Genomic DNA, 21539 nt, shown 5'->3' with positions numbered 1-21539 from the left:
TTTGATCCAGAATCCAACGCGATATCAAACATTACATTTTTTTCTTTTTTTTTTTTAATGTTTATTTACTTTTGAGAGAAAGAGAGACAGAGTGAGAGCGGGCGAGGGGCAGAGAGGGGGAGACACAGAATCCAAAGCAGGCTCCAGGCTCTGAGCTGTCAGCAGAGAGCCCAACATGGGGTTGGAACTCGTGAACCATGAGATCATGACCTGAGCCAAAATTGGATGATTTACCGACTGAGCCACTCAGGTGCCCTTCAAACATTACATTTAATTGTTTTGTCTTTTTAGTCTCCTTTAGACAGGGAAATTTTTTTAATGGGTACATTTTTTAGGCCCGGGGCTAACCATAACATGACGCATCTAGTCTTGCTATGACCATAGTCTCCACACTCTCAGAATAGTCCTTGCCTTCCTTTTCTAAGGGGAAGGAAAATCTCTAATCTCTCTTAAAATCAGAACTTCACTGCTCCTTAAAAGTTACTGTCACTGAGCAAGTTGGGGGCCAAGTGGAAAAGCAGCATACCAAGGCAGCAGTCAGAATAGTTGGATTGGATTGGATTGGATTGGATTGGATTGGATTAGTTTGGATACATACAGAAAGATTGAGCAAATAAATAAAAATACTGAGAATTAATGGAAAGCAGGTTTTCACTGTCAGAGAAAGGAGTCACAGATAAAAATTTAAAAAACAGAATGACTCTTTTGGGTTTTGGGGGATTAGATACAAATTGAAGGTAATTGTGTGAACTACTCATGATAATGATAGATAAAAGGATAGGAAGAGAGAAAGGGGGAGGGGAGGGGAGGAGAGGGGAGGGGAGGAGAGGGGAGGGGAGGAGAGGGGAGGGGAGGAGAGGGGAGGGGAGGAGAGGGGAGGAGAGGGGAGGAGAGGGGAGGGAAGGGGAGGGAAGGGGAGGGAAGGGGAGAGAAGGGGAGGAAAGGAGAGGAAAGGAAAGGAAAGGAAAGGAAAGGAAAGGAAAGGAAAGGAAAGGAAAGGAAAGGAAAGGAAAGGAAGGAATGGGTGTTTTCTACCATGTCTGCTGCTAGGGCCTAGAAGCAATGACATCCCAGGGGCAACGAGCACAGTATGTGTCCAGATCATGGTTTCTAAATATTATTCTCCTTGGAGAAATGGCTGATTCTACAGCTGGGTCTGATAAAGTACAAATGAGTCCAGAAGCTAGGGAAGGCCTCGAAACATGGTGTCAAAGAAACACAGAAGTCAGCCTGACCAGGTTCTCATAGCCAATCTGAGACATCTTGAGATTAAATAAATTAAAGTAATTGTAAATCACACATTAAATTAAAAAGGACTCTGTGAGTCCCTACTGATATAAATAAATAAATGAGTAAACAAATAAGGAGAAGAGAAAGGGCCTTTCCTACAGCCAACTAAAAAATATAATAGATGAGACAAAATACCTTTTGGCCCCCATTATGATAATCATTCATTCAGGCAGAAATCATTCAATGAAGGCTAAAACTAACAAATAAAATCTTAATACTGAAAAGTATATCTACACAGTCTCAAAGTATTCCCCCCCCCCAAAAAAAATACTTATTATATATAAAGGGAAAAGTAGTTGCTTTTTAGTGGAGAGACCTAGCAGTTACAACCTTCACCAAGTAACCAACTGAATATCAACCGTAAAGGAACAAAATAGGATTATGTGCCGCATAATAGGGAGCCCTGAGAATACAGCATCGCTTTCGTGTTAGTTTTTCCAAAACTGCAAACCTGAATGTAATCGTGAGTAAACGCCAGGCGATACCAAACTGAGGGACGTTCTACAAAATACTGTACTCAAAAACATGAGAAGGTCAAGGCAAACAATAAAAGACAGAGGAAATCTTCCAGTTTGAAAGAGGCCAAAGACATACGAAAACCAAATGCAATGCATGATTCCAAACTGGCTTTTTTGTCATTAAGGGCATTGTTGGGACAATCAGTGACCCTTAAAGTCTGTACCTAAGAAAGTTACGGTGTATCAACATTAATTTTCAGAATTTGTGGTCTACACTGTGGTTATAAAGTGGTGTCTACATTTTTAGGAAATATACATGGAAGTGTTTACAATTAATGGGGCACCGTGTCTGTAACTTATTCTCCAGTGCTTCTGAAAGGAAAATTATGTGTGTGGGTGCATCCAGAGAGAATAAGAAAGAGAGAGATTGACAAAGCAAATGTTATAAGATGTTAATAATAAGTGGGGAATCTGAATACAGGATATGCAAGAGTCATCTTGCAGATTTTTCGTAAAGCTTAAATTTTTTCAAAATAATTTTTTAACTGACATAACTACTAAATCTAAGATGGTGGCATATTTTCTGAAATAAAGTTATTCAATAAGAAATTTCATAATTCTTACTAGAGACATCACATTTCTATCTGAATTACATAAAAGATTAAGAATGTCTCAAGCAAATATAGTAAATTAATAAAAAACAATAAAAATAAAGGCAGAGCATGTTTACTTTTAAGGCTTCCTTATTTTTAGACCCTTACGGGTCACATAAAAATTCTTAAAGACACTGCAAATGACGTAGGTATACGAAAGTGGATGTCTTACTAGCCATCCATATTTTTCAGCATGATAGTCGAGAGAAAACTGCATGTTAATTGTATCACTTGATTTAGGCTATCATTTATTTTTTTATTTTTATTTTTTTAACATTTATTTATTTTTGAGACAGAGAGAGACAGAGCATGAATGGGGGAGGGGCAGAGAGAGAGGGAGACACAGAATCGAAGCAGGCTCCAGGCTCTGGGCCATCAGCCCAGAGCCTGACGCGGGGCTCGAACTCACGGACCGCAAGATCGTGACCTGAGCCGAAGTCGGACGCTCAACCGACTGAGCCACCCAGGCGCCCCTAGGCTATCATTTAAAAAAGTAAGTATTTTATAGGAGAGATGATAGGAAAATAGGAAATACAATAGGGACATGGTTGTCACCACTGACTTCAAGAAGCTTGCCAACTGACAAAACCTTTCCTTCTAGGAATCCTAAGGAAGGAGAATGTCTGGGTGCCTGAGTTGCTCAGTAGGTTGGGCTTCCAACTTTGATTTAGGCTCAGATCAAGATCTCACACTTCCTGAAATGGATCCCCATGTCGGGCTCTGCACTGACAGCATGGGTCCTGCTTGGGATTCTCTCTCTCCCTCTCTCTCTGCCCCTCCTCTGCTTGTGCGCTCTCTCTCTCTCTCTCAAAATAAATGAATAAACTTTAAAAAGAAAAAGAAAATGTCTCCTCATAATACAGCAAGGTTTCTCAACCTCAGCACTATTGACATTTTGGACTGGATCATTCTTGGTTATAAGGTGCTGTCCTGCGTGTTACAGAATATCTATCTAGCAGTGTCCCTGACCTCTACCAGGAGCAGCTCTTAAGCCTTGTCGATTACAAATGTCTCCAAACATTACCAAAGGGGCACTGGGTGAGGGAGGTCAAAATCCTCCCCGGTTAAGAACTCCTGGAATAAACCAACAAATTTCTTGTCCGATGTGTGGGAAGTAACACACGCCTACCTCACCTCCCTAGGGGGTTTGCCCATTCTCACAATCTGAATGCTCTCCTGTGTTTCTAGATGTTTTAGGTGTAATATAGAAAATCATTTACCCCAGAGAAACAAAAGGTAAGGGGTTCTGGCAGAGTTTCAGCTGAAGTTGCTGCTAAATATCTTCTTATCAGAGTTGGAACTGACATAAAGGAACAGGCCACAAATAGTAACAATAACCACCTGCATTTGTAAAGCTGCAGACATCGTAAAAGTGATTTCCTGTGCACGGCTGCCCCCAATTCCAGTGATTACATGAAAGAGGCTATTATTCCCTTGATTTTACAGAGAAGGGGAGTAAGGCTCCCCAGATCTTAAGTCCGTGGCCAATAAAAAACAAAACAAGGTGGGGCGCCCAGGTGGCTCAGTTGGTTAGGCGTCCGACTTCGGCTCAGGTCATGATCTCACAGTTCGTGGGTTCGAGCCCCGTGTCGGGCTCTGTGCTGACAGCTCAGAGCATGGAGCCTGTTTCAGAACCTGTGTCTCCCTCTCTCTCTCTGCCCCTCCCCCCACCCGCACTCTGCGTCCGTCTCAAATAAATAAACATTAAATTTTTTTTTTTTTTAAACACAAGGAATTGGTCCAGATTTTGAACCCAAGTTCAGTGCTCTTTCCACAGTTCTGAGCTGGCCATGGGAAGCCAAAACAGGTCATGATTGTTGTAATAGGCAAGGCAAATCCTAAACCAGTTCACTGAATTCGTCTTGACAGAAAGCCTGGAGGTTCATGCTCTAGGCCATTACCAACACAACCTGTGTGCTTCCTTCATCAGAAAGAGGTGACCTCGAAGAAATCAACAGCACGCTGCTTCTCCAGCGCTCTCCAATGCTCCCCAAGATCATTGTGTGAGACGTTAATCCAAATCCTCCCCGCACCTCGACACACACAGAATTGCAGTATCCCTTTCAGCCGGTGCTGTTTTTATTCTTTTTTTATCAGAAAAAAAAAAAAAAACTTATAGTGGAAAATGGGGTGGGAGGGAGTGAGTTCTAAAAGCCAGTGAGTGCCAATAGCAAGGATTAAATTATGTGCCCCCACCTCCTTTATGATTTTCCCCCTCCTTTGGTTTACCTCTGTTGGATTTCTCAAGGCTGCCCTGTAAAAATAAGTTGTCAACACTTGAGTCTGTGTGATGCTAAACTTACACCCTTAGCTCTCTGGTTACCAGTAATAAAGAGAAAGGATATATCCATATACGCGTGTGTGTTTTGAGTTTGTTCAAGTGTGACAGAGGTTCTGTAATGTTTGGATGGGAGCCTTATTCCTGTCTGCATGGTTTATTCCTGCCTTTTGATGGTATTTGGAAGGTCTCTTTGGCTAAGGGTTTATCCTCATCCAGTGGTATTTGAGCCTGACTGGCCAAGCTGTCACTGCCTGTCAAACCTTCTACCTCACTCCTTCTACCCTCAGATAAATCAAGTGATGTGATAAGCAAACAAAGTGTTAACTGAGTCCTCCACCCACAAAATGTCCTTGTGAGAAATGGCAGACAAGTTTTCTCCAACTCAGGCAATAGGGTAATGGCAGTAAGAATGGAGTTAGCATGAACACACAGTATTTCAGACTGCTGAATGCCCATCAAATTCTTATCCTGGAGGAATTGTAGGGGATTTTTTTTCTTTTCAGTTCTTTGGAAGAGTATTGGATGAGCTAAAAGAAATCCACTTAACAAAATAGTGATTCAAAGCGAGCTCGGCCAATATAACATGTAGAATAACTAAACTAAATTATAACTTTGAAGGAGACAACATTTGTGAAACATAGATATCACTGAGTCAACAACTCAGAATTCTGAAGAAAAATATATGCTATGACCTTTTTCTAAATAATTAGGGATGTAAAATCCACTATGTGTAAAAATTATAATAACTGATTCTCCGTCACATGCTCTCTGATCACAGGCATTGTCCAAAGGGAGAAACATGTGATCCAACCCTGGACTATCAGAGGGTTCCATATTCCTAGCTAGAAGGTTGGGCTCAGGAGTAAGCACATAACTCAAGCTCAGTCAATCAGAGGACCTCCTCCAATTATTTAAATCAAATCTAGGGAGAACAATCTCCAAATTCTTGAGAGCTAGAAATAGGAGATCTGGTGCTACCAACAAAAAGGTTTTTTCATTTGGGAAAGTCTAGCCATTCTCTAGTCTTCCTTTGATTCTGTAAATTCCTATAATATTTTTCGAATACATCTTCCAATTATCTGTTTTGCCTAAGCTAGTCGAAAGTGGGTTTCTAAGGCAGGGAAAATAGGGAGAGGTTGGAAAAATGGCACAAACTTTCAGTTATAAGAGGAGTAAGGTCTCAGATTATAATGTAAACATGCTGACTATAGTTGATAACACTGTATTGTATACTTGAAATTTGCTAAGGGTAAAACTTAAATGTTCGTGCACGCACACACACGCGCGCGCACACGCACACACACACAAAATAAATGTATGAGCTGACAGATGTGTTAAAAAAAAAAACCAGATTGGGGGACTCTTTTCACAATATATACATATACCAAATCACTGTGATGTACACTTTAAATATCATACAATTTTATATGTCAGTTATGACTCAAAAAGTTAAAATGAAAAAGTAGCAAAAGGGGAAGAAAGAAAGAAAAAAAGAAAGAAAGAAAGAAAGAAAGAAAAGAAAGAAAGGAAGGAAAGGAAAGAAAAGGAAGAAAAAAGAAAGAAAGAAAAAAAGAAAGAAAAGAAAAGAGAAAGAGGGAGGAAGGAAGGAAGGAAGGAAGGAAGGAAGGAAGGAAGGAAACAGGTTTTGTTACATGCTTTCAAAAGACACTTAAAGTAATAGTCTTGTTACATCCAACTACCATCAGCCCCTTATTGAAGCATCTGAATGTCAGTTTTGCACCATCATAAAGCAGTAAATGAAGAGTCTCAGAAAGGGATGGTTAACAAGATCACACAACTGGACATAAGACAGTGAGGAGTGAAATCCTTTAGTTTATAAAAGAGAAAACCGAAGGATGCAGGATTATTTTCATGGGACTTGGAAGACAGTGAACCTCTCTACCTGCTTGCTTCATTATTAATGTTCAGAGGAAGCAAGATTTTAGGGGATAAGCTCTGTTCCACCTTTACAGGGAATAGGGTGTTCTAAAGTATGTCTTCAGATCAGCTCAATGATCATCTGACTTCAATGACTATCTGATTCTGTGCCAGGTTCTGTGCTGGGTACTGGTGCACACGGAGAAACTGGCATTATGCCTGCCCTTGGGCTTCAAAGTCTAGGGCTTTGAATCTTGGAGCCACAAAGGAAATCAGAAAAAAAACAAGAAATATAACTGTTTTAAAAAGACTAAAGCGCTGAAGGGGTTTTACATAAACAAAAATCAAGAGTGTCCTAGAAACCTACTATGTGCCAGGCTCAGAGTGTTCCAAAAAAAGGTAAGCAGTGACCAAGAAAGGATCATTTCTTAGAAGCTGGGATTAATCTGAAGTAGGCACAGGGGCTGCAAGGCAAGAAATCAGAGGGCTTGCAAATAGGCCAATCGAGGTGCATATATACCTGGCAACAATCCTGTTTCCATCTCAGAAGAGCCAGATAACATCGCTCGCTTCCTTCAAACTAGCATATGCACAACGCCGTGAGCGCCCTGGAAAAGAAAGTTGTCCCCTACAGAGATCACAGTACACATAAGAACTAAATATTTTGAATTAAATGCTGAAATTATAACACCCACAGGGAGACCAAGCACACGGCATGGAGTTGAAATTGGGTATCTTCCTGCACTGAGAGATTGCCCCTCCCTTCCTCCCCCCCCCCCCCCCGCCAAGACCACCCTTGGTACCCTAGAGGGATTTATAGAACTCAGAAAAGCTGTTTATTACAGTTTATAACAACAGAAGGATACAGATTCAAGTCAGCAAAGGGAAAAGGTACAGAGGATGGAATCCAGGAGAGGGCAAGAAAGTGGTCCACCACAAGGGACAGTCACCGGACCCAAGAGCAGAGAGAATCAGTCCTCTGCAACCTGCACAAACAGAGCAATCTGAGGGAGCAAACGAAAGAAAGAGATAAAAATGATTAACAAGATAAAGGAGGGATTAGAGGCCAGAAAGAATGAATCGAGAGATAGGAAAATTGCATGCAGTTTGAATAAAATCAAAACCCCAAAATAATTACTTTGGAATTAAAAGGCCAGGGGACAGGTTAAACAGCACTTAGCTGAACCGGACTATGTACATCTCACCCTCAAAGACCTGTTTTAATCACCCCCGCTTTATAAATAGTCAGTCTCAGATGCATAAGGTTGCATTCACCTTTATTGACTATCGGCTCCTCGATTATTCAATTAATCTGCCTCACGGGCAGTCCCTCTCCCGGCTCTTCTCTGTGTGCTTCTTGTGCAGACACGCTTTTGAACTACCTCTACCCCCTTCCGGAGGAAGTCGGAGCCATGGATCAGTCCTAACGGGTCAGTTCCCAGCAGGATGGCAGATGAGAAGCAGGGAGCAGTTGGGGAAGGAGCCCAGCTGGGGCATCAGGCAGCCTCCTGCCAACCCAGAGACAGGTCGGCCTCTCTGGAGAAGCACGTTCCCAGAATGTCAGACGCCCTGGTCTTCACATAGAAGTAAAAAAAAAAAAGCCAGGGATGGTTTTCTGCTCCCTTGCTGGGCCTCCACCCACCCCCGTTCACAGGGCCGGATGCCAAGGCGCTCACATCGCAGTCGGTGTTATCACCAAAGCACTAACTTTATACCAGGGTAACTAAGCGGTCCCGGAAATCGCCCCAAGTTTTAAATCTCACAGAACTAACCCGTCCCAGTGGGCATTTCTGTTCCCACCCAAATGTGAAACACCAGTCATAAAAAAAAAAAAAGAAGAAGAAGAAGAAGAAGAAGAAAAAGAAGAAATGCTTGTGTCCAAGAAACTCATTGCATACAAATTCCCGTTTCTCTACCCACGCCTCCGACCCTGTCCACCATCCAGCGTGCTCCCTCCTCTCCGCCACTCCCTCTGAAATCATTTCCATTTATATTAGCCTCTCCTAAGCCTTCTCTTTTAGGAGGACGTAAATTTGAGAGCTTAACTGAATTGAATGGGTCCCTCCAAATAAAGTGATCTCACCCTGTAAAAGTCAGCGCAAAGTGACCCGGTAAGTCTAGCTCTCACCCCTGCGGTTCAAGTGCTCGCCCTTCAGTGGGGCTTCACGGAGGCTTCCCCGGAAGGAAAGCTCTGGAAGGTACTTTGGCGCGCTCCATGCAAAGGCAGCAGCCAACGGATCTCATCATTTCGAAATGTCAGCCTCAGTATAATCCCTCTGACCCATTCCAAAGCTTATAGGTCACAGAACATTTTACCTGGCAGTGCCTTTTATATATATATATATTTTTTTTTTTCAGGTTTAAAGTGTTATCCATTTTTCCCTTCCTTCCCCCTCTGAAGGAGACCTGACTCTTCTATACATATGGTGAGTAAGGCATCAAGGAATTCAAGCAAATGATAAAAATATGTCTGCAGGGAAATAAATTTCCCTTTCTGAAATCAATCACGTGCTATTCACACAAGCAGGAGACACAGCCTGAAATAGCCCTTATCTCACCACTACACTCCACGCAGACGTCCTGTGCAGACACTTAAAGGCCAGAGGCTTTCTCCCTCCATCTCCCTTCTCCCACAGCGGAAGGCAAGGGAGGCCGAGATCTGGGAACAGAGGGGCTGAAAGGCGTGATTAGCCTGAAAAGACTGGCTGGCTGTCACTGGAGCAGATAGCCGGACGGGTCCATTGTCCTGTGCAGATAGCGCGCAGAGCAACCAGCACCGTGGGAAGCAGCCGCGTCTTCCTCCCTGCGGGGCCCGAGAGAAATGGGAGCGTGTATTATTCCCACCCCTCGCCATTGCCTCCTTTTGACTTTGGCGCCCATGGCTTCTTGCTTTGTGGGGGACAAGGGTATCGTGGTAAATGGCACTTTCAAATCCTATTTGGAACGGGAGAGGAGTGATGTGGCAGACCCCTGGTTCTTAACCACATCGTGGAAAAGGGGACCTTCGCCAAAATCCCCCAGGGCCATATCGAAGAGGGCTATGGGCCAGGCTGCCCAGGGACACACGTGCTCTGCCATTTACTAGCCGAGCGACCTGCAAAAATCCCAGAGCCTCTCCAGCCTGAGAGATCGACCACTCAGGGTTATAGTTCGGATTAAATAAAAGGTTCGTGTGAGCACTTACCCCAGCATTCAGCGCATGATGGAAAATGTTATAACTATTAGGCAGGGAAAGAGCTGATTCCAACAATCAGAGTTGCATATAGACACGTTTCCAACCACCAAAATGGCTCATTTAAAATTTCGGAGTCGTTACATGATGCCAATGGATGCCTACCTCTCAGTCCTCATAATATGTTCGAGGCTGCAACTTGTTCTCGTATTATGTTTGGGTGACAGTGAAAGGGACAAATGGGGAAACCAAGGCAGAGTAGAGTGAATTGTTGTTGACCTAAGTGGTCCTACTAGCACCTCGGTGCTTCCGTCGATTGAACATCCGACTTTGGCTCAGGTGTGAGTTCAAGCCCCACGTCGGGCTCACCGCTGCCAGCATGGAGACCGCTTCAAATCCTGTCTCCCCCCATCTCTCTGTGCTTCCCCCGCTCATGCTCTCTCTCTCTCTCAAAAATAAATAAACATTAAAAAAATAATAATAACATTTGCTTAAAAATAAAGAGAACTGTGGTGGAGAAAAAAAAACTGAATTTTCTACCCTTAGCTGGACCCACACAATGACTACTGACAGCCTGATTTTTAAGGTTTCAAATGACAGGTATTTAAAGCTAAAAATAAAATAAAATAAAATAAAATAGAGAGATCCTAAACAGAATACTACTCATATTGCCCTGTATTATATAATCAATTAAATTTAAGACTAACCACTATTTATTAAGTGCCTATTACAAACTGGGGACTGAGCTTGGCACTGATCTGTAATCTCAAACCCTCACATAATCCTACAAAGTAGATACTGTGTTGAACTATCTTAGAGATAGACTCAGAAATGTTGTGTGACTTTCCCAGAGTCACACAGCTGGTCAATGACATGGCCATGCCTTGAATTCTAGACCCAGAGACCATTCCCTTTCTCCTTATTTTATTCTGTCCCTTCGGGAACAGCCATTTTGAGCCATCTCAGGGAACTGAAGTAGAATTTGGATGGTTGACAGGCTTGTACCAATGCAAAAACAAAACACGAATGTGTTAGATAAATGCAAACCTTCATTCAATCACGCGAGTCAACAGGACTGCATGGGCTTGGATGTTCATGTCTGAACCCCGAGAAGTGAAGCTCGGGGCCCAAACTGAGTAATTGCAAAGCTAGATAAGAATGTGCAGGCCCAACCCGAAGGGGCTGGTGACCATCGGCGGGTAGCCCTTCCCAGCCCCACTCATCCAAGGGTGAGCTAGCAAGTAGGTGGGGACCTTGGATCTCACATCCCTTCCCAAATTCTGTTCTAATTATGCCCCTCACTGTCTGAATGAGCTTCCATTTATTCCAAAAGACTATTTTTGTGAACCCTCCATCCATTTAATAGCTCTTTAATCCCTCTCCCCTTTTGGAATCTTTTTACTTAGATGCCACCCTGCTTTCATCTGCATCTACCTCTGTCCAGCCTCTTAGCTGGCTCCGGCCCCTGCTGGCTCCGCAGTGCGGGCAGTGCACGACCGTCTCCTTCCCCAAAGCCCAGGAACGCTTCGCAGACAGAACCTCACTTCGAGCTAAGTGCTTCTATTATGAGCCACACTATTCTTTCCCACTTTTTAAAATGCACTTAGGCTGACGTCCACTGGGCAGGTTTAGGGAGTCAGCAGAACCATGTACCCACACTGTCCAAAGTCAGTCCCATTGCCCCCACTTTGCACCAATGAGGACACTGACCCTTGAGCACTTGCATAACCTGTCCAAGGTCCCAGAGCTCATAGAAGGCTGAGCTGGGGATCAAACTGTGATCTGAGCCTCCTAAGTGTGCTGTGCTACCGAAAATAGTCTGTCAGGTGCTTGGAACAAAGAGACTGGGTGCATGCTGGCTCCTTAATGAACTGTAACACAGAGATTCCCATGATCGTCGATTCCAGTGAGTTTTCTAGGGACAGGGGTCAAGGGGCAGAGAGTAGCATAAAGCCTCAGAGATCAGACTTTTGGAAATCAAATTTGGGTTTTGGACCACCTTACTGGTGAGCTTGAGTTCAGGAAAGTTGGTTACCCACCTCCAAAATGGTTGTTTACTTGCTGACTGAACGGCTCTCCACCAGAATATGTCCCCAGCAAACGGGCATCGTGGTCTGCTGCCTTCTCTCCACTCAGAACAAGGCCTGGCCCCAATTTGGTATTTAATAAATATTCATTGCCTGAGCACACACTTCTTTTCTGCCACCTTTCTTCCAAGGTAATCATGTCAAAGGTATTTGTTTTACTGCCCTGCACACCCCCTCCCTCATAAATCTGTCATCATCATCAGGAGTTTCTGGCTGTCAGTTTTAGTAACAGAAAGATATCTGTAATTAACTACTTGCATCCCTGGTGAAGTGCATAGTTATAATAAAGATATCAAGCGATACTCCACACTTACTGAGAGCTTCCTCACCCTAAGTAAAAGCGCTCAGCCAGGTCATTCTCAGCACAAAAACCCCCATTTTACAGATGATACAATGAAGGGTCAAAGAGCAGAGGTAACTTGCCTGAGGTCACATTGTGAAGAGCCAGGACACCAATTGATTCTTTTTTTTTTAATGTTTATTTATTTTAGAGACAGAGCACGAGCATGAGCAGGGGAGGGGTAGGGAGAGGAAGAACAGAATCCAAAGCAGGCTCCAGGCTCCGAGCTGTCAGCACGGAGCTGGATGGAAGGGCTGGAAGTCATGAACTGCGAGATCGTGACCTGAGCCGAAGTCAGACACTTAAGCGACTGAGTCACCCAGGCGCCCCCGAAGCCAATGGATTCTAGAGCCCTCTCTCCACCATTAGACTGCAGAGCCCGACGCAATTAGGAGGAAAATGTAAACCTGCCATGGGAAACACGATGCTCTTCTGAAGACCTTGCCTTGACTCGTACGTCACGCTCCACACCCGCGGGAGGAGACTGCAGAACTTGCCGCAGCCCCTCCAGCTCTGAGACCAAAGGCGTCTTGCGCCTTCGTGAAGCGCGTGCGCAGAGACGGTGCCCGCGATGCAGCCGACTACTGGCGCCGCGCTGTGTGGACGACCCGGCGGCTCGGACAGCTCGGAGGCGGGGCCCGTGAGCACGAGGCCGCCCTGCTCGGCCGGCAGGTGCACCGCGGCAGCTGCGGTGACGCCTCCGGCGGAGTCGGAGGTCACAGCCCTCTTTTCAATTAGGTGGCTCCGGGCCTGCCAGCTCTCGGTACCGCTACGGCTCGGACAGACGGTGCCTGTCGGCAGGCAGGGCGCGCAGCGTCTACACCAGGCATTCCCAGCAGCCGCTCCATCCGAGGCCGGAGAATCACCACCCCCAGGCGCGCTGTCACTGCAGCGGGGCCACAGGCCGGGCGGCGGGACGTCCGGAGCTGTCCTCACTGCGAAACATGCAGGGGCAAGCAGGGCGATCTGAGAGGCCACTGTCAATGTTCCCACCGTCCCGATCCGGGGCGGAGAAGTCAGCTCCTCAAGCTCCATTTCGGAAGGACTGGTGTTCTGTTGAACTGGTTAGGATCCCATTTCAGCTGCTGAAACAGAGGCCAAGATACAAGGGGCTTTTTTCTCTCATACAGAAGTCCATGCAGAGCAGTCCAGGGCTGTCTCGGGCTCCACCGTGTGGGGGAACCGGGTGCCTTACCTCCGATGCTGCGCACCTTCCATTTGCAGGTTCTATCTACTCATGGTCCAAGGTAGCTGTCCCAGCTCCTTCCATCACAGTCACATCCCAGCCAGCAGAGATGAAGGGAGGGGTGAATGGAAGGGGAGAATATGCCTATGCCTTTTCTGGCCCCCATCTCCCACTCACGCACCATTGGACAGAACTCAGTCAAGCAGCCAACTGGGCCGCATGGGAAGCCATAAAATGTAACCTTCAGCCAAGAAGCCACACACTGGGGTCAATCTTAGAAATTCTACTTTGAAAGAAAAACAAGTGGGGGAGGCAACAGATATTGAGGAAGCCAGCATTCTCTGATACAAGCTTACCTTTTGGCCGACCAGATGCTCATGCATTCCCTTCCTCCCAGGCATGAAACATCATCATCCCCAAGAGAGGCAGCCGGAAGTTGTGCCCAGCTCCCAAATGCAGCTCCAATGTAGTGACTCTCGGTATTGTGCCTCCTCCCCATTAGGCTTGTTGTGCCTGCCCACAGTCTGAGCTAGCTACAAGTTATTGTCTCCATAGCAACAGGGTTGAGTAGAGTCAGGACAAGGGCAATAAAAACTCCCATTCAGAAAAGGAATGAATGAAAACCAAAGCAACTCGTGTCAATAGTGATTTTCGCATCCAGCTGGACAGTGAAACAAGATCCTCGGATAGGCTCGTTGGCCGTTCCTGGTTTTCTGGGAGAAAGAACCTCGACAATAGATAAGGTCCTCCGCGGCCTCGTATTAAATGGATCCCGGGGAGTGTTTCTCTCTTGAGGGCTGCAGAGGGCTGCTGTCTCTTTCCTAGTAGTATGTATAAGAAAATGTGGGGCTGAATAATCACCTGCTTTTGCAGACCAGGGTTTCAATTTCTTTGGAAATACCATTTTTCAAAACCGTCAAGATGTATTTGCTTCTAGACACTTCCAAGTGTAAGTAACCCCAACCAAAAGCCTCCTCTGGACCTGCTTTTCATGTGTTAAAAGCTCTGCTGTTTATATCTTGGCCCCTGTGCTCAATCTGCTCTGCCTAATCCCCTCTTCTCTCCTCCTTACGGTGACTTTCTTGAGGCCACCTAGAACAAAAGCCTCTGGGTGGGAAGACGGTGCCGTCATCTGCCTTCGCAGCCGGGATGGCTCCCATTGCCTGGCCAGCAGCCGTTATGGAGACACCTGAGAAAGGCTCGGGGTAGTGTCGTTTCCCATTATTGCAATTTCTTCATTCTCTGAGTTAGTCTCTTGATGGCCGTTCACAAAGCAAGAAGAATCATCCAACCCATACCAACATCCTGAGTTTTTCCAACAGACTCTACTGGAGACATGTACTCCGCGAGCATCAGGCCTGCCTTCTGAGATGCTGCAAGCAAATGCTTTTCCAGGCCACGCCAAGTAGCACCCATTCTCTGGCCTGAAATATCTGTGTCTTTACTGCCCAGTACTGTGAAGAACACGCCTCGTAGTCTGTCTTACCGTGGCAGCACCGTACATCTGAATCCCAAATTCTCCATTAGTGAGGATACCAGTTTAGCTGCTCAAGCAAGAGCTAAAATAACAGTGGGCTAAACAAAATAGCTTATTTCTCTCCCTGGGATGATCTGAACTTGCTGAGCCCTGGGCTGCTGGCAGCTGTGGGCTGGCAGGGACCCAGGCTCCTTCCGTCTGGTTGTCTCGTGTTCTCAGTGGGTTGTTCCCACCTTGTGGTCCAATGTGGCTGTTCCAGCTGCTGGTACATTCCAACCGCCAGAAAGGGAGATGACCATGGAGGGACCATGACCTTTATCTGGGGTAGAACATGACACTGGCATGCCTCACTTCTGCTCATACCCCGGTAAGCCAGAAATAAGCCGTGTGGCTCCTACCCCCGGTTTGAAAGGAGGCTAGGAAATTAGAGTCTTTTGTTAGATGAGCATGTGAGCCAGGGGTCTGTTACTAAAAGGATAGGAGAAAGCATTCTAGGGACAGGAAACGAGGCACAATCTGTAACCTCTGCCACCAGCCCGGAGAGGCTGCTTTCAGGACCGATTGGCTCTAAAACTGGATAAAGTTTAAGAAAGCTTTTTTTTTCATTTGTTTTTATGTTTACTTGTTTTTGAGAGAGAGGGAGAGACAGAGTGTGAGCAGGGGAGGGACAGAGAGATGGAGACACAGAATCCGAAGCAGGCTCCAGGCTCTGAGCTGTCAGCACAGAGCTCCAGGCAAGAGTCAAACTCAAGGGCTGTGAGATCACAGCCTGAGCTGAAATTGGACGCTTAACCGACCGAGCCACCCAGGCGCCCCTTTAAGAAAGCTTTCGATCCAACTATCTAGCTGTGTGCCCTGGAGCTGACAAAAGAAGGCAGAACAAGGGGCACCTGGATGATTCAGTCGGTTGGACGTTCAACTCCGGCTCAGGTCATGATCTCACGGCTTGTGAGTTCAGGCCCCGCATCAGGCTTAGTGCTGACAGCTCAGAGCCTGGAGCCTGCTTCGGATTCTGTGTCTCGCTCTGTCTCTGCCCCTCCCCTGCTCATGCTCTGTCTCTCTCTCCTTCAAAAATAAATAAACATTAAAAAGTTTTTTTAAAAAAGGCGGAGCAAGATGGAGCTGGCTTACGACTCATAGTCTTTTTCTCCCCGTGAAAGTGGTTTGGAAATAAGTAGAACTCCACACAGAGAAAGCTCAAAACCCACAGTTAAAATAAGACAGAATTTCTTGGAAATACATTATTTCCCCAATGTTAACAAATCTGGAAGGTAGACATGTCAGTGCTGGGATAGAGACAGGCTGAAGGTATACTCACTGTGTTAAGGGAAAAAAAAAAAGTAACAGGACAGGGTAAATTCTGCAGCAATAAACGTGAGCCTATCTTTATCAGAGTTGACAGAGATCATTAAAAAGTGAAAGCAGGAACCCAATATATTGATGATACCTCTAGAACTCGGCCTTACAACCACAGGCTGTATTCAGTGGAGTATGTTTTTTCCTGTCTCATGCAGTGAAGTTCAATCTCATGTAAGCTTTTATTTGTTCAAAGTGATAGATAAGCCTCCTAAAGTATGGTTTAAATCAATATTCTGTTCCCCAGGTTAACTGAAACTGTGGGTTCACTTAATGAATAGATACACATGCAACTTTATAAACACACAGTCATAACTTTTAAAGAGGGGAGACCCAGAACAGGACTTTACTTAGCAAAACGCTCTTGATTGGGTCTCGAATACTGAAATGAATAGCATACGAGCATATCCCACATTGCCTAATGAAATATCTTACATTAGGTAGCATGAGCTAGCATGAAACCAGAGGCCTGAGAGATTAAAAGGAAATTGAATCAAACAACAACAATAAGAGCTGACATGTAGTGAATGCCTAAAATATGCCAAGTTCTGTTCTAAGCATATACATACACTTTGCAGCTCATTTGGCCCTTCTAATAGTCCTGATAGTGAGCTACGATTATATTTCCCATTATATTTCCTGTATATTTCTTTTACAAAAAAAGAAAACGGCACAGAAAAGGTAAGTAACTTGCCCAAGGTCACACAGCCATTAATTGGCGAAGCCAAGTTTCAGATCTGATCAATGAATCGAGACATTTTGAATAGTTTATCACCCAACAGGTAGAACCTGGGTCCTAAAAGAACTTGGGCTTTGTTATTTGGATTGGTGGTAAATTAGAACAAATCAGGCTCCCTCAGGCTTTAAGGGTTGGTATGTGCTAGAAGATACTGATCTCTGACCCCAGATGAGTTCACTCTGCCCATTCTCCTTCACCTTTCCAAGTACTTTGTCCTAAATCAGTACCCTGGTAGAAAATGACAACTTTCAAATACATTGCCTCAAGGCAACTGTATACCCTAATCTTGTCCAAAACCAGAATCAGTTTCCCAAAACCCCTAAATGATTACCAGTTACGGCTAAGGCATTGTTGGCAGGGTAACTGATTGACTTGAAATATTCTGATACCTCCTTGGGGGTGGGGGTGGGAGGAAACAATTACTCAAGAACTTGCAGTAATATTCATACCGTTGTTTTCCAGAACTTAAGCTACTGAGTCATCATCTCCAAAACTCAAATGAGCTCAAGGCTCCAAACGTGAAATGTGGTCATGAGAGACAAGAGGAGGGGTCAGCAAACTGTTTCAGTAGAGGGCCAAACAACAAGTCAGCCACCGTAACACAAAAGTAGCCACAGACAGATGTCAAACGATTAGGTACGGTGTTCCAATAAAATTGTACTTACAAAAACAGGCATCAGGCCAGCTTTGGCCCACAGGCCAGGAGTTTGCAGACCCCTGGAAAAGAGACTCACCAGAACTCTTCAAAGGAACAAAATGTCGCACAATCTCTGGGTCGAGGAATTAACTTGTAAATGCACAAGGTATGCCTCTTACTCGTTTCTGTGCTGGTCCTAATGTCCAGTGCTATTTCCTGTTGTTCCGCGAAGTGTGCTCGTGCTTGTCAGAAGAGTCCAGTTTGTGGTTCAGAAAATGCATCTGTCATACGCAGAGGAAATTATTGCTAGAACATGCAACCCATCCAAAAACAAAACAACAAGCACTTGCTACATGCAAGGCGATCAAAGACTTCACATGGCTACTTTGCTGCCAAGTCCTATGCCCCGCCAGGAGGTCGTGCGTGTATCTGACTCATCTAAATGTGGTGTAGCCATTAGAATTTGTGTTTGGCTGATAGAAAGAGAGCATGGATTGAGAGAATTGAGCCCCACCACCCTTAGGGCATGAATCCATCCCCAAGGGCACAAGATGGACACAGGCCATGATTCGAGGTAGGAAGGAAAGGAAGGGCAATGAGTGAAAGGGGGTGCCTCCCAGCCAAGTAAGCCACGCAAAGGGATCCCCCTGGAAGTCGATGTGATGACTTCTGCTCTTTGCTCATTCTCCCCTTTCAGCAAGAGCCACTGGGAACTGCCGTCCTTTAGTTGGGCTCACTGCCTCACCAAATAAAGCCAGTATGTTTAAAGAAGAGTGGAGAACAGTCATGAGATAGGCAACCAGCCATCTCGGCCATGTAAGTTTGACACAGAGATTAATTCTTTTCTCTCTCTTTGAGTAAAGAAAAACTCCTCTTTCTGCTTAGCATGGCTACACACAACCCTGTTCCTACCAGTCCTTTTTCACTTCTCTTTTAAAAGTTACAAATGGGAACTGCCTCTCAGGAGATGATGGCCAAGCCAGTTGGAGGTGGGGCTCATTTACTTGGGGTAAAAGTGTTCTCTGAGTGTTGGTTAGTCTTCGTTCTTCTCCCGCCCCACTGTCACCACGAGATTCTCTCTCTGTCTTGTCTGCCTGCTCTGTGCCCTGGGAAGCTGACTTCTGTGCGTCACAAAGGGCCTCTTTGCTCCACTGGCTTCTGCTTGGGTTTGGCCAACCGGGGGCAGGAGACGAGAAAGACTGGACGTAGATACTCCTTGTCCTATCCTTTCTTGTTCAGGTGAGGTTTTGAGATTAGCTGCATCTATGACAACACCTTCTATATCAAAAGTGGGCAGCTGGCTTCCTTAGACCCTGTTTCCTCTGCCCCTGGAGACCTGAGGTGATGAGCGATCTTTATATTACTTCCATATTCTTCATAGTACTGGGTGCTTCCTAAACCCCGCCCTCCCCTCTGTAAATATTCTCTACGTTGGAAAGTCTCTTTGGGACTGTCCTTTTCCTGCCAGAACTGTGACTTCTGTATCTTGCACCTGACTTGCGATTCTATCCTCCCAAAAGTGGAGGAAACTTGACCAAAGATGGGATAAGTTGGGATTGCATCTACTATTTTCAAAATGCTTAAGACATAGTGCAAACCACAGAGATAATTGAAAGCCAGAGGGCTCCCCCTATACTCAGAATGCTACAGCCGTAATGCACACTATAGAGATAATTAGAGATTGCACCAGGGCCATCTTGCCACCTGCAACACTAACACCTAGCATACTTGACCTCATCCTTCCAGGTCAAGTCCAGGGTCATCTTGTTGAAGGCTTCCCTCACTCCCTCGTTCCTACTCTTAGGTGATCTTTTCTGCGCCTTATAAATCATTTATGCCTGTTAGATTATAATTATCTGTTGATATATTTAGTTCCTGTCTAGACTATGTGATTCCGAGAGGCGGGAACCCTGCCTTGTACCCTTGTGTCCACAGCACCTAACCCAGAGCCTGACACTCTCCTCACCGAGAGCATTAAGAGGCAGTGTCACAGTGAGTCATGAGAGTGAGCTAAAAACGACGACAACTCAGAAAGAGCAGTGTTTTTTTTTTGTTTAATATGAAATTTATTGTCAAATTGGTTTCCATACAACACCCAGTGCTCATCCCAACAGGTGCCCTCCACAGTGCCCATCACCCACCTTCCCCTCCCTCCTGACCCCCATCAACCCTCAGTTTATTCTCAGTTCTTAAGAGTCTCTTATGGATTGGCTCCCTCCCTCTCTAACTTTTTTTTCCTTCCCCTCCCCCGTGGTCTTCTGTTAAGTTTCTAGGATCCACATAAGAGTGAAAACATATGGTGTCTTTCTCTGTATGACTTACTTCACTTAGCATAACACTCTCCAGTTCCATCCATGTTGCTACAAAGTGCCATATTTCATTCTTTCTCATTGCCACGCAGTATTCCATTGTGTATATAAGCCACAATGTCTTTATCCATTCATCAGTTGATGGACATTTAGGCTCAGAAAGAGCAGTTTTTAAAAGTCTGTGATTGGGGCGCCTGGGTGGCGCAGTCGGTTAAGCGTCCGACTTCAGCCAGGTCACGATCTCGCGGTCCGTGAGTTCGAGCCCCGCGTCGGGCTCTGGGCTGATGGCTCGGAGCCTGGAGCCTGTTTCCGATTCTGTGTCTCCCTCTCTCTCTGCCCCTCCCCCGTTCATGCTCTGTCTCTCTCTGTCCCAAAAATAAATAAAAAAACGTTGAAAAAAAAAAATTAAAAAAAAAAAAAAAAGTCTGTGATGGGGAGCCTGGGTGGTTCAGTCTGTTAAGTGTCTGACTTTGGCTCAGGCCATGATCTCACAGTTTGTGGGTTTGAGCCCCGCGTCGGGCTCTGTGCTGACAGCTCAGAGCCTGGAGCCTGCTTCACATTCTGTGTCTCCGTCTCTCTCTGCCCCTCTCTCATTCGTGCTCTCTCTCTCTCTCTCTCTCTCTCAAACAAATAAACATTAAAAAAAAAAAAAAGTACGTGCTGAACTGGATAACAGTAAGATTTTGAATCAGAGTCCCAGGAAGATGGCGGGACATGTGGCAGACCGAGGAGTCTGGAAGGGAACAGGTAATAAGGGAGGGAAAGTCTGATCGTTGATTCCGTGCAACATGATCAGGTACAACCGTGCAGGAGGCAATTGAGAGCGCAAAGACTGACATTCAGGGACAGGATTAGAGATAATGGGGAAGGGAGTCATGTACAGGGAGGCAATTAGAGAAACCAGCAACAAGGGAAACATTTCCAAGGACAAGAGAGAAAAGCAGGCATGGACTCTTCAGTCACCCCGCCTTGCTCCCCAGGTCAGCATTCTGTTTAACATGCGGGGTTAAATCCACAGCCCTCATCAACATCAACTCCATTAGATCAAAGACCAAGCTAATTTGCTAACACTATTAAATACATAAAGCCATCAGAAGTAATTTAATGCTTATCAGATATGCTTACTCCCTAATAAACCCTCACCTACCCCTTATTTCAGCCTAATGAGCAAAATGGATTCGGAAACTGAATATATAATGAAGATTCCTTACATTTATTTCCATGAAAGAATTAGAAGGGGGCTTAGACAGAAAAGGGGATTGGCATTTAAGGGGGCATTTAGCTGCTCCATTGATTTCTATTTCATTTTGGAGCGTGTGACGCACAGCTGAGGTTTGTCAACCTTACGTTAGCCTGAGTAATTCATCATAGTTAAATATCATATAGTCGAGCTACAAATGCATTCTACCATTTGGCACACATCGAGTTTTCTTTCCTTTACAAAGGGAAGCACCGAGTGCCAGCCAGAGAAAGGAGCCAGTTTATTCATCAGAGGGAGTGCTGCAGAAGGAGAGATCAGCACAGGGCTGAACATCTGCCCAGGGCACCCGCCATCCTGTGAAATGATTTCACCAGTCTTAACCCTTGCCTGCTTTCCGTCAATCCGTAAAAATCTCTTGCTCACCTATAACGGCCCCTCTGTCTTGTTCCCACCATGTTAAGGTGGTGGCAAAAAA

At 45.3% G+C, this 21539-nt stretch overlaps 1 protein-coding gene across 14 annotated transcripts in view; it reads right to left on the bottom strand.

The window, feature by feature from the left end:
• LOC124512592 (uncharacterized) overlaps positions 1-17809 on the bottom strand; it is a 189737-nt gene extending 171928 nt beyond the window's left edge. For 4 of the 14 annotated variants that reach the window (XR_006962156.1, XR_006962158.1, XR_006962161.1 and 1 more), the window contains exon 1: positions 17652-17773. Coding sequence is in view for 6 of the 14 variants with exons in the window: in XM_047080270.1 (XP_046936226.1) it covers positions 12505-13194 (690 nt within the window). In the remaining 8 variants the exon portion in view is untranslated. Of the gene's footprint in view, positions 1-12417; positions 13245-13354; positions 13423-13701; positions 15484-17582 lie in introns of those variants that run through there. The other 10 variants (XR_006962157.1, XR_006962159.1, XM_047080270.1 and 7 more) reach the window with 9 other exon arrangements.
• Between the last annotated feature and the right edge of the window lie 3730 nt (positions 17810-21539).

This window comes from Lynx rufus, unplaced genomic scaffold (genome assembly GCF_022079265.1).
Source record: "Lynx rufus isolate CCGP_SWC_20201006 ecotype Redwood Valley unplaced genomic scaffold, mLynRuf1.p SCAF_17, whole genome shotgun sequence".
NCBI lineage: Eukaryota > Metazoa > Chordata > Mammalia > Carnivora > Felidae > Lynx > Lynx rufus.
Note: the sequence above shows the minus strand (reverse complement) of the source record. Positions and strands in the feature narration are given on the sequence as shown.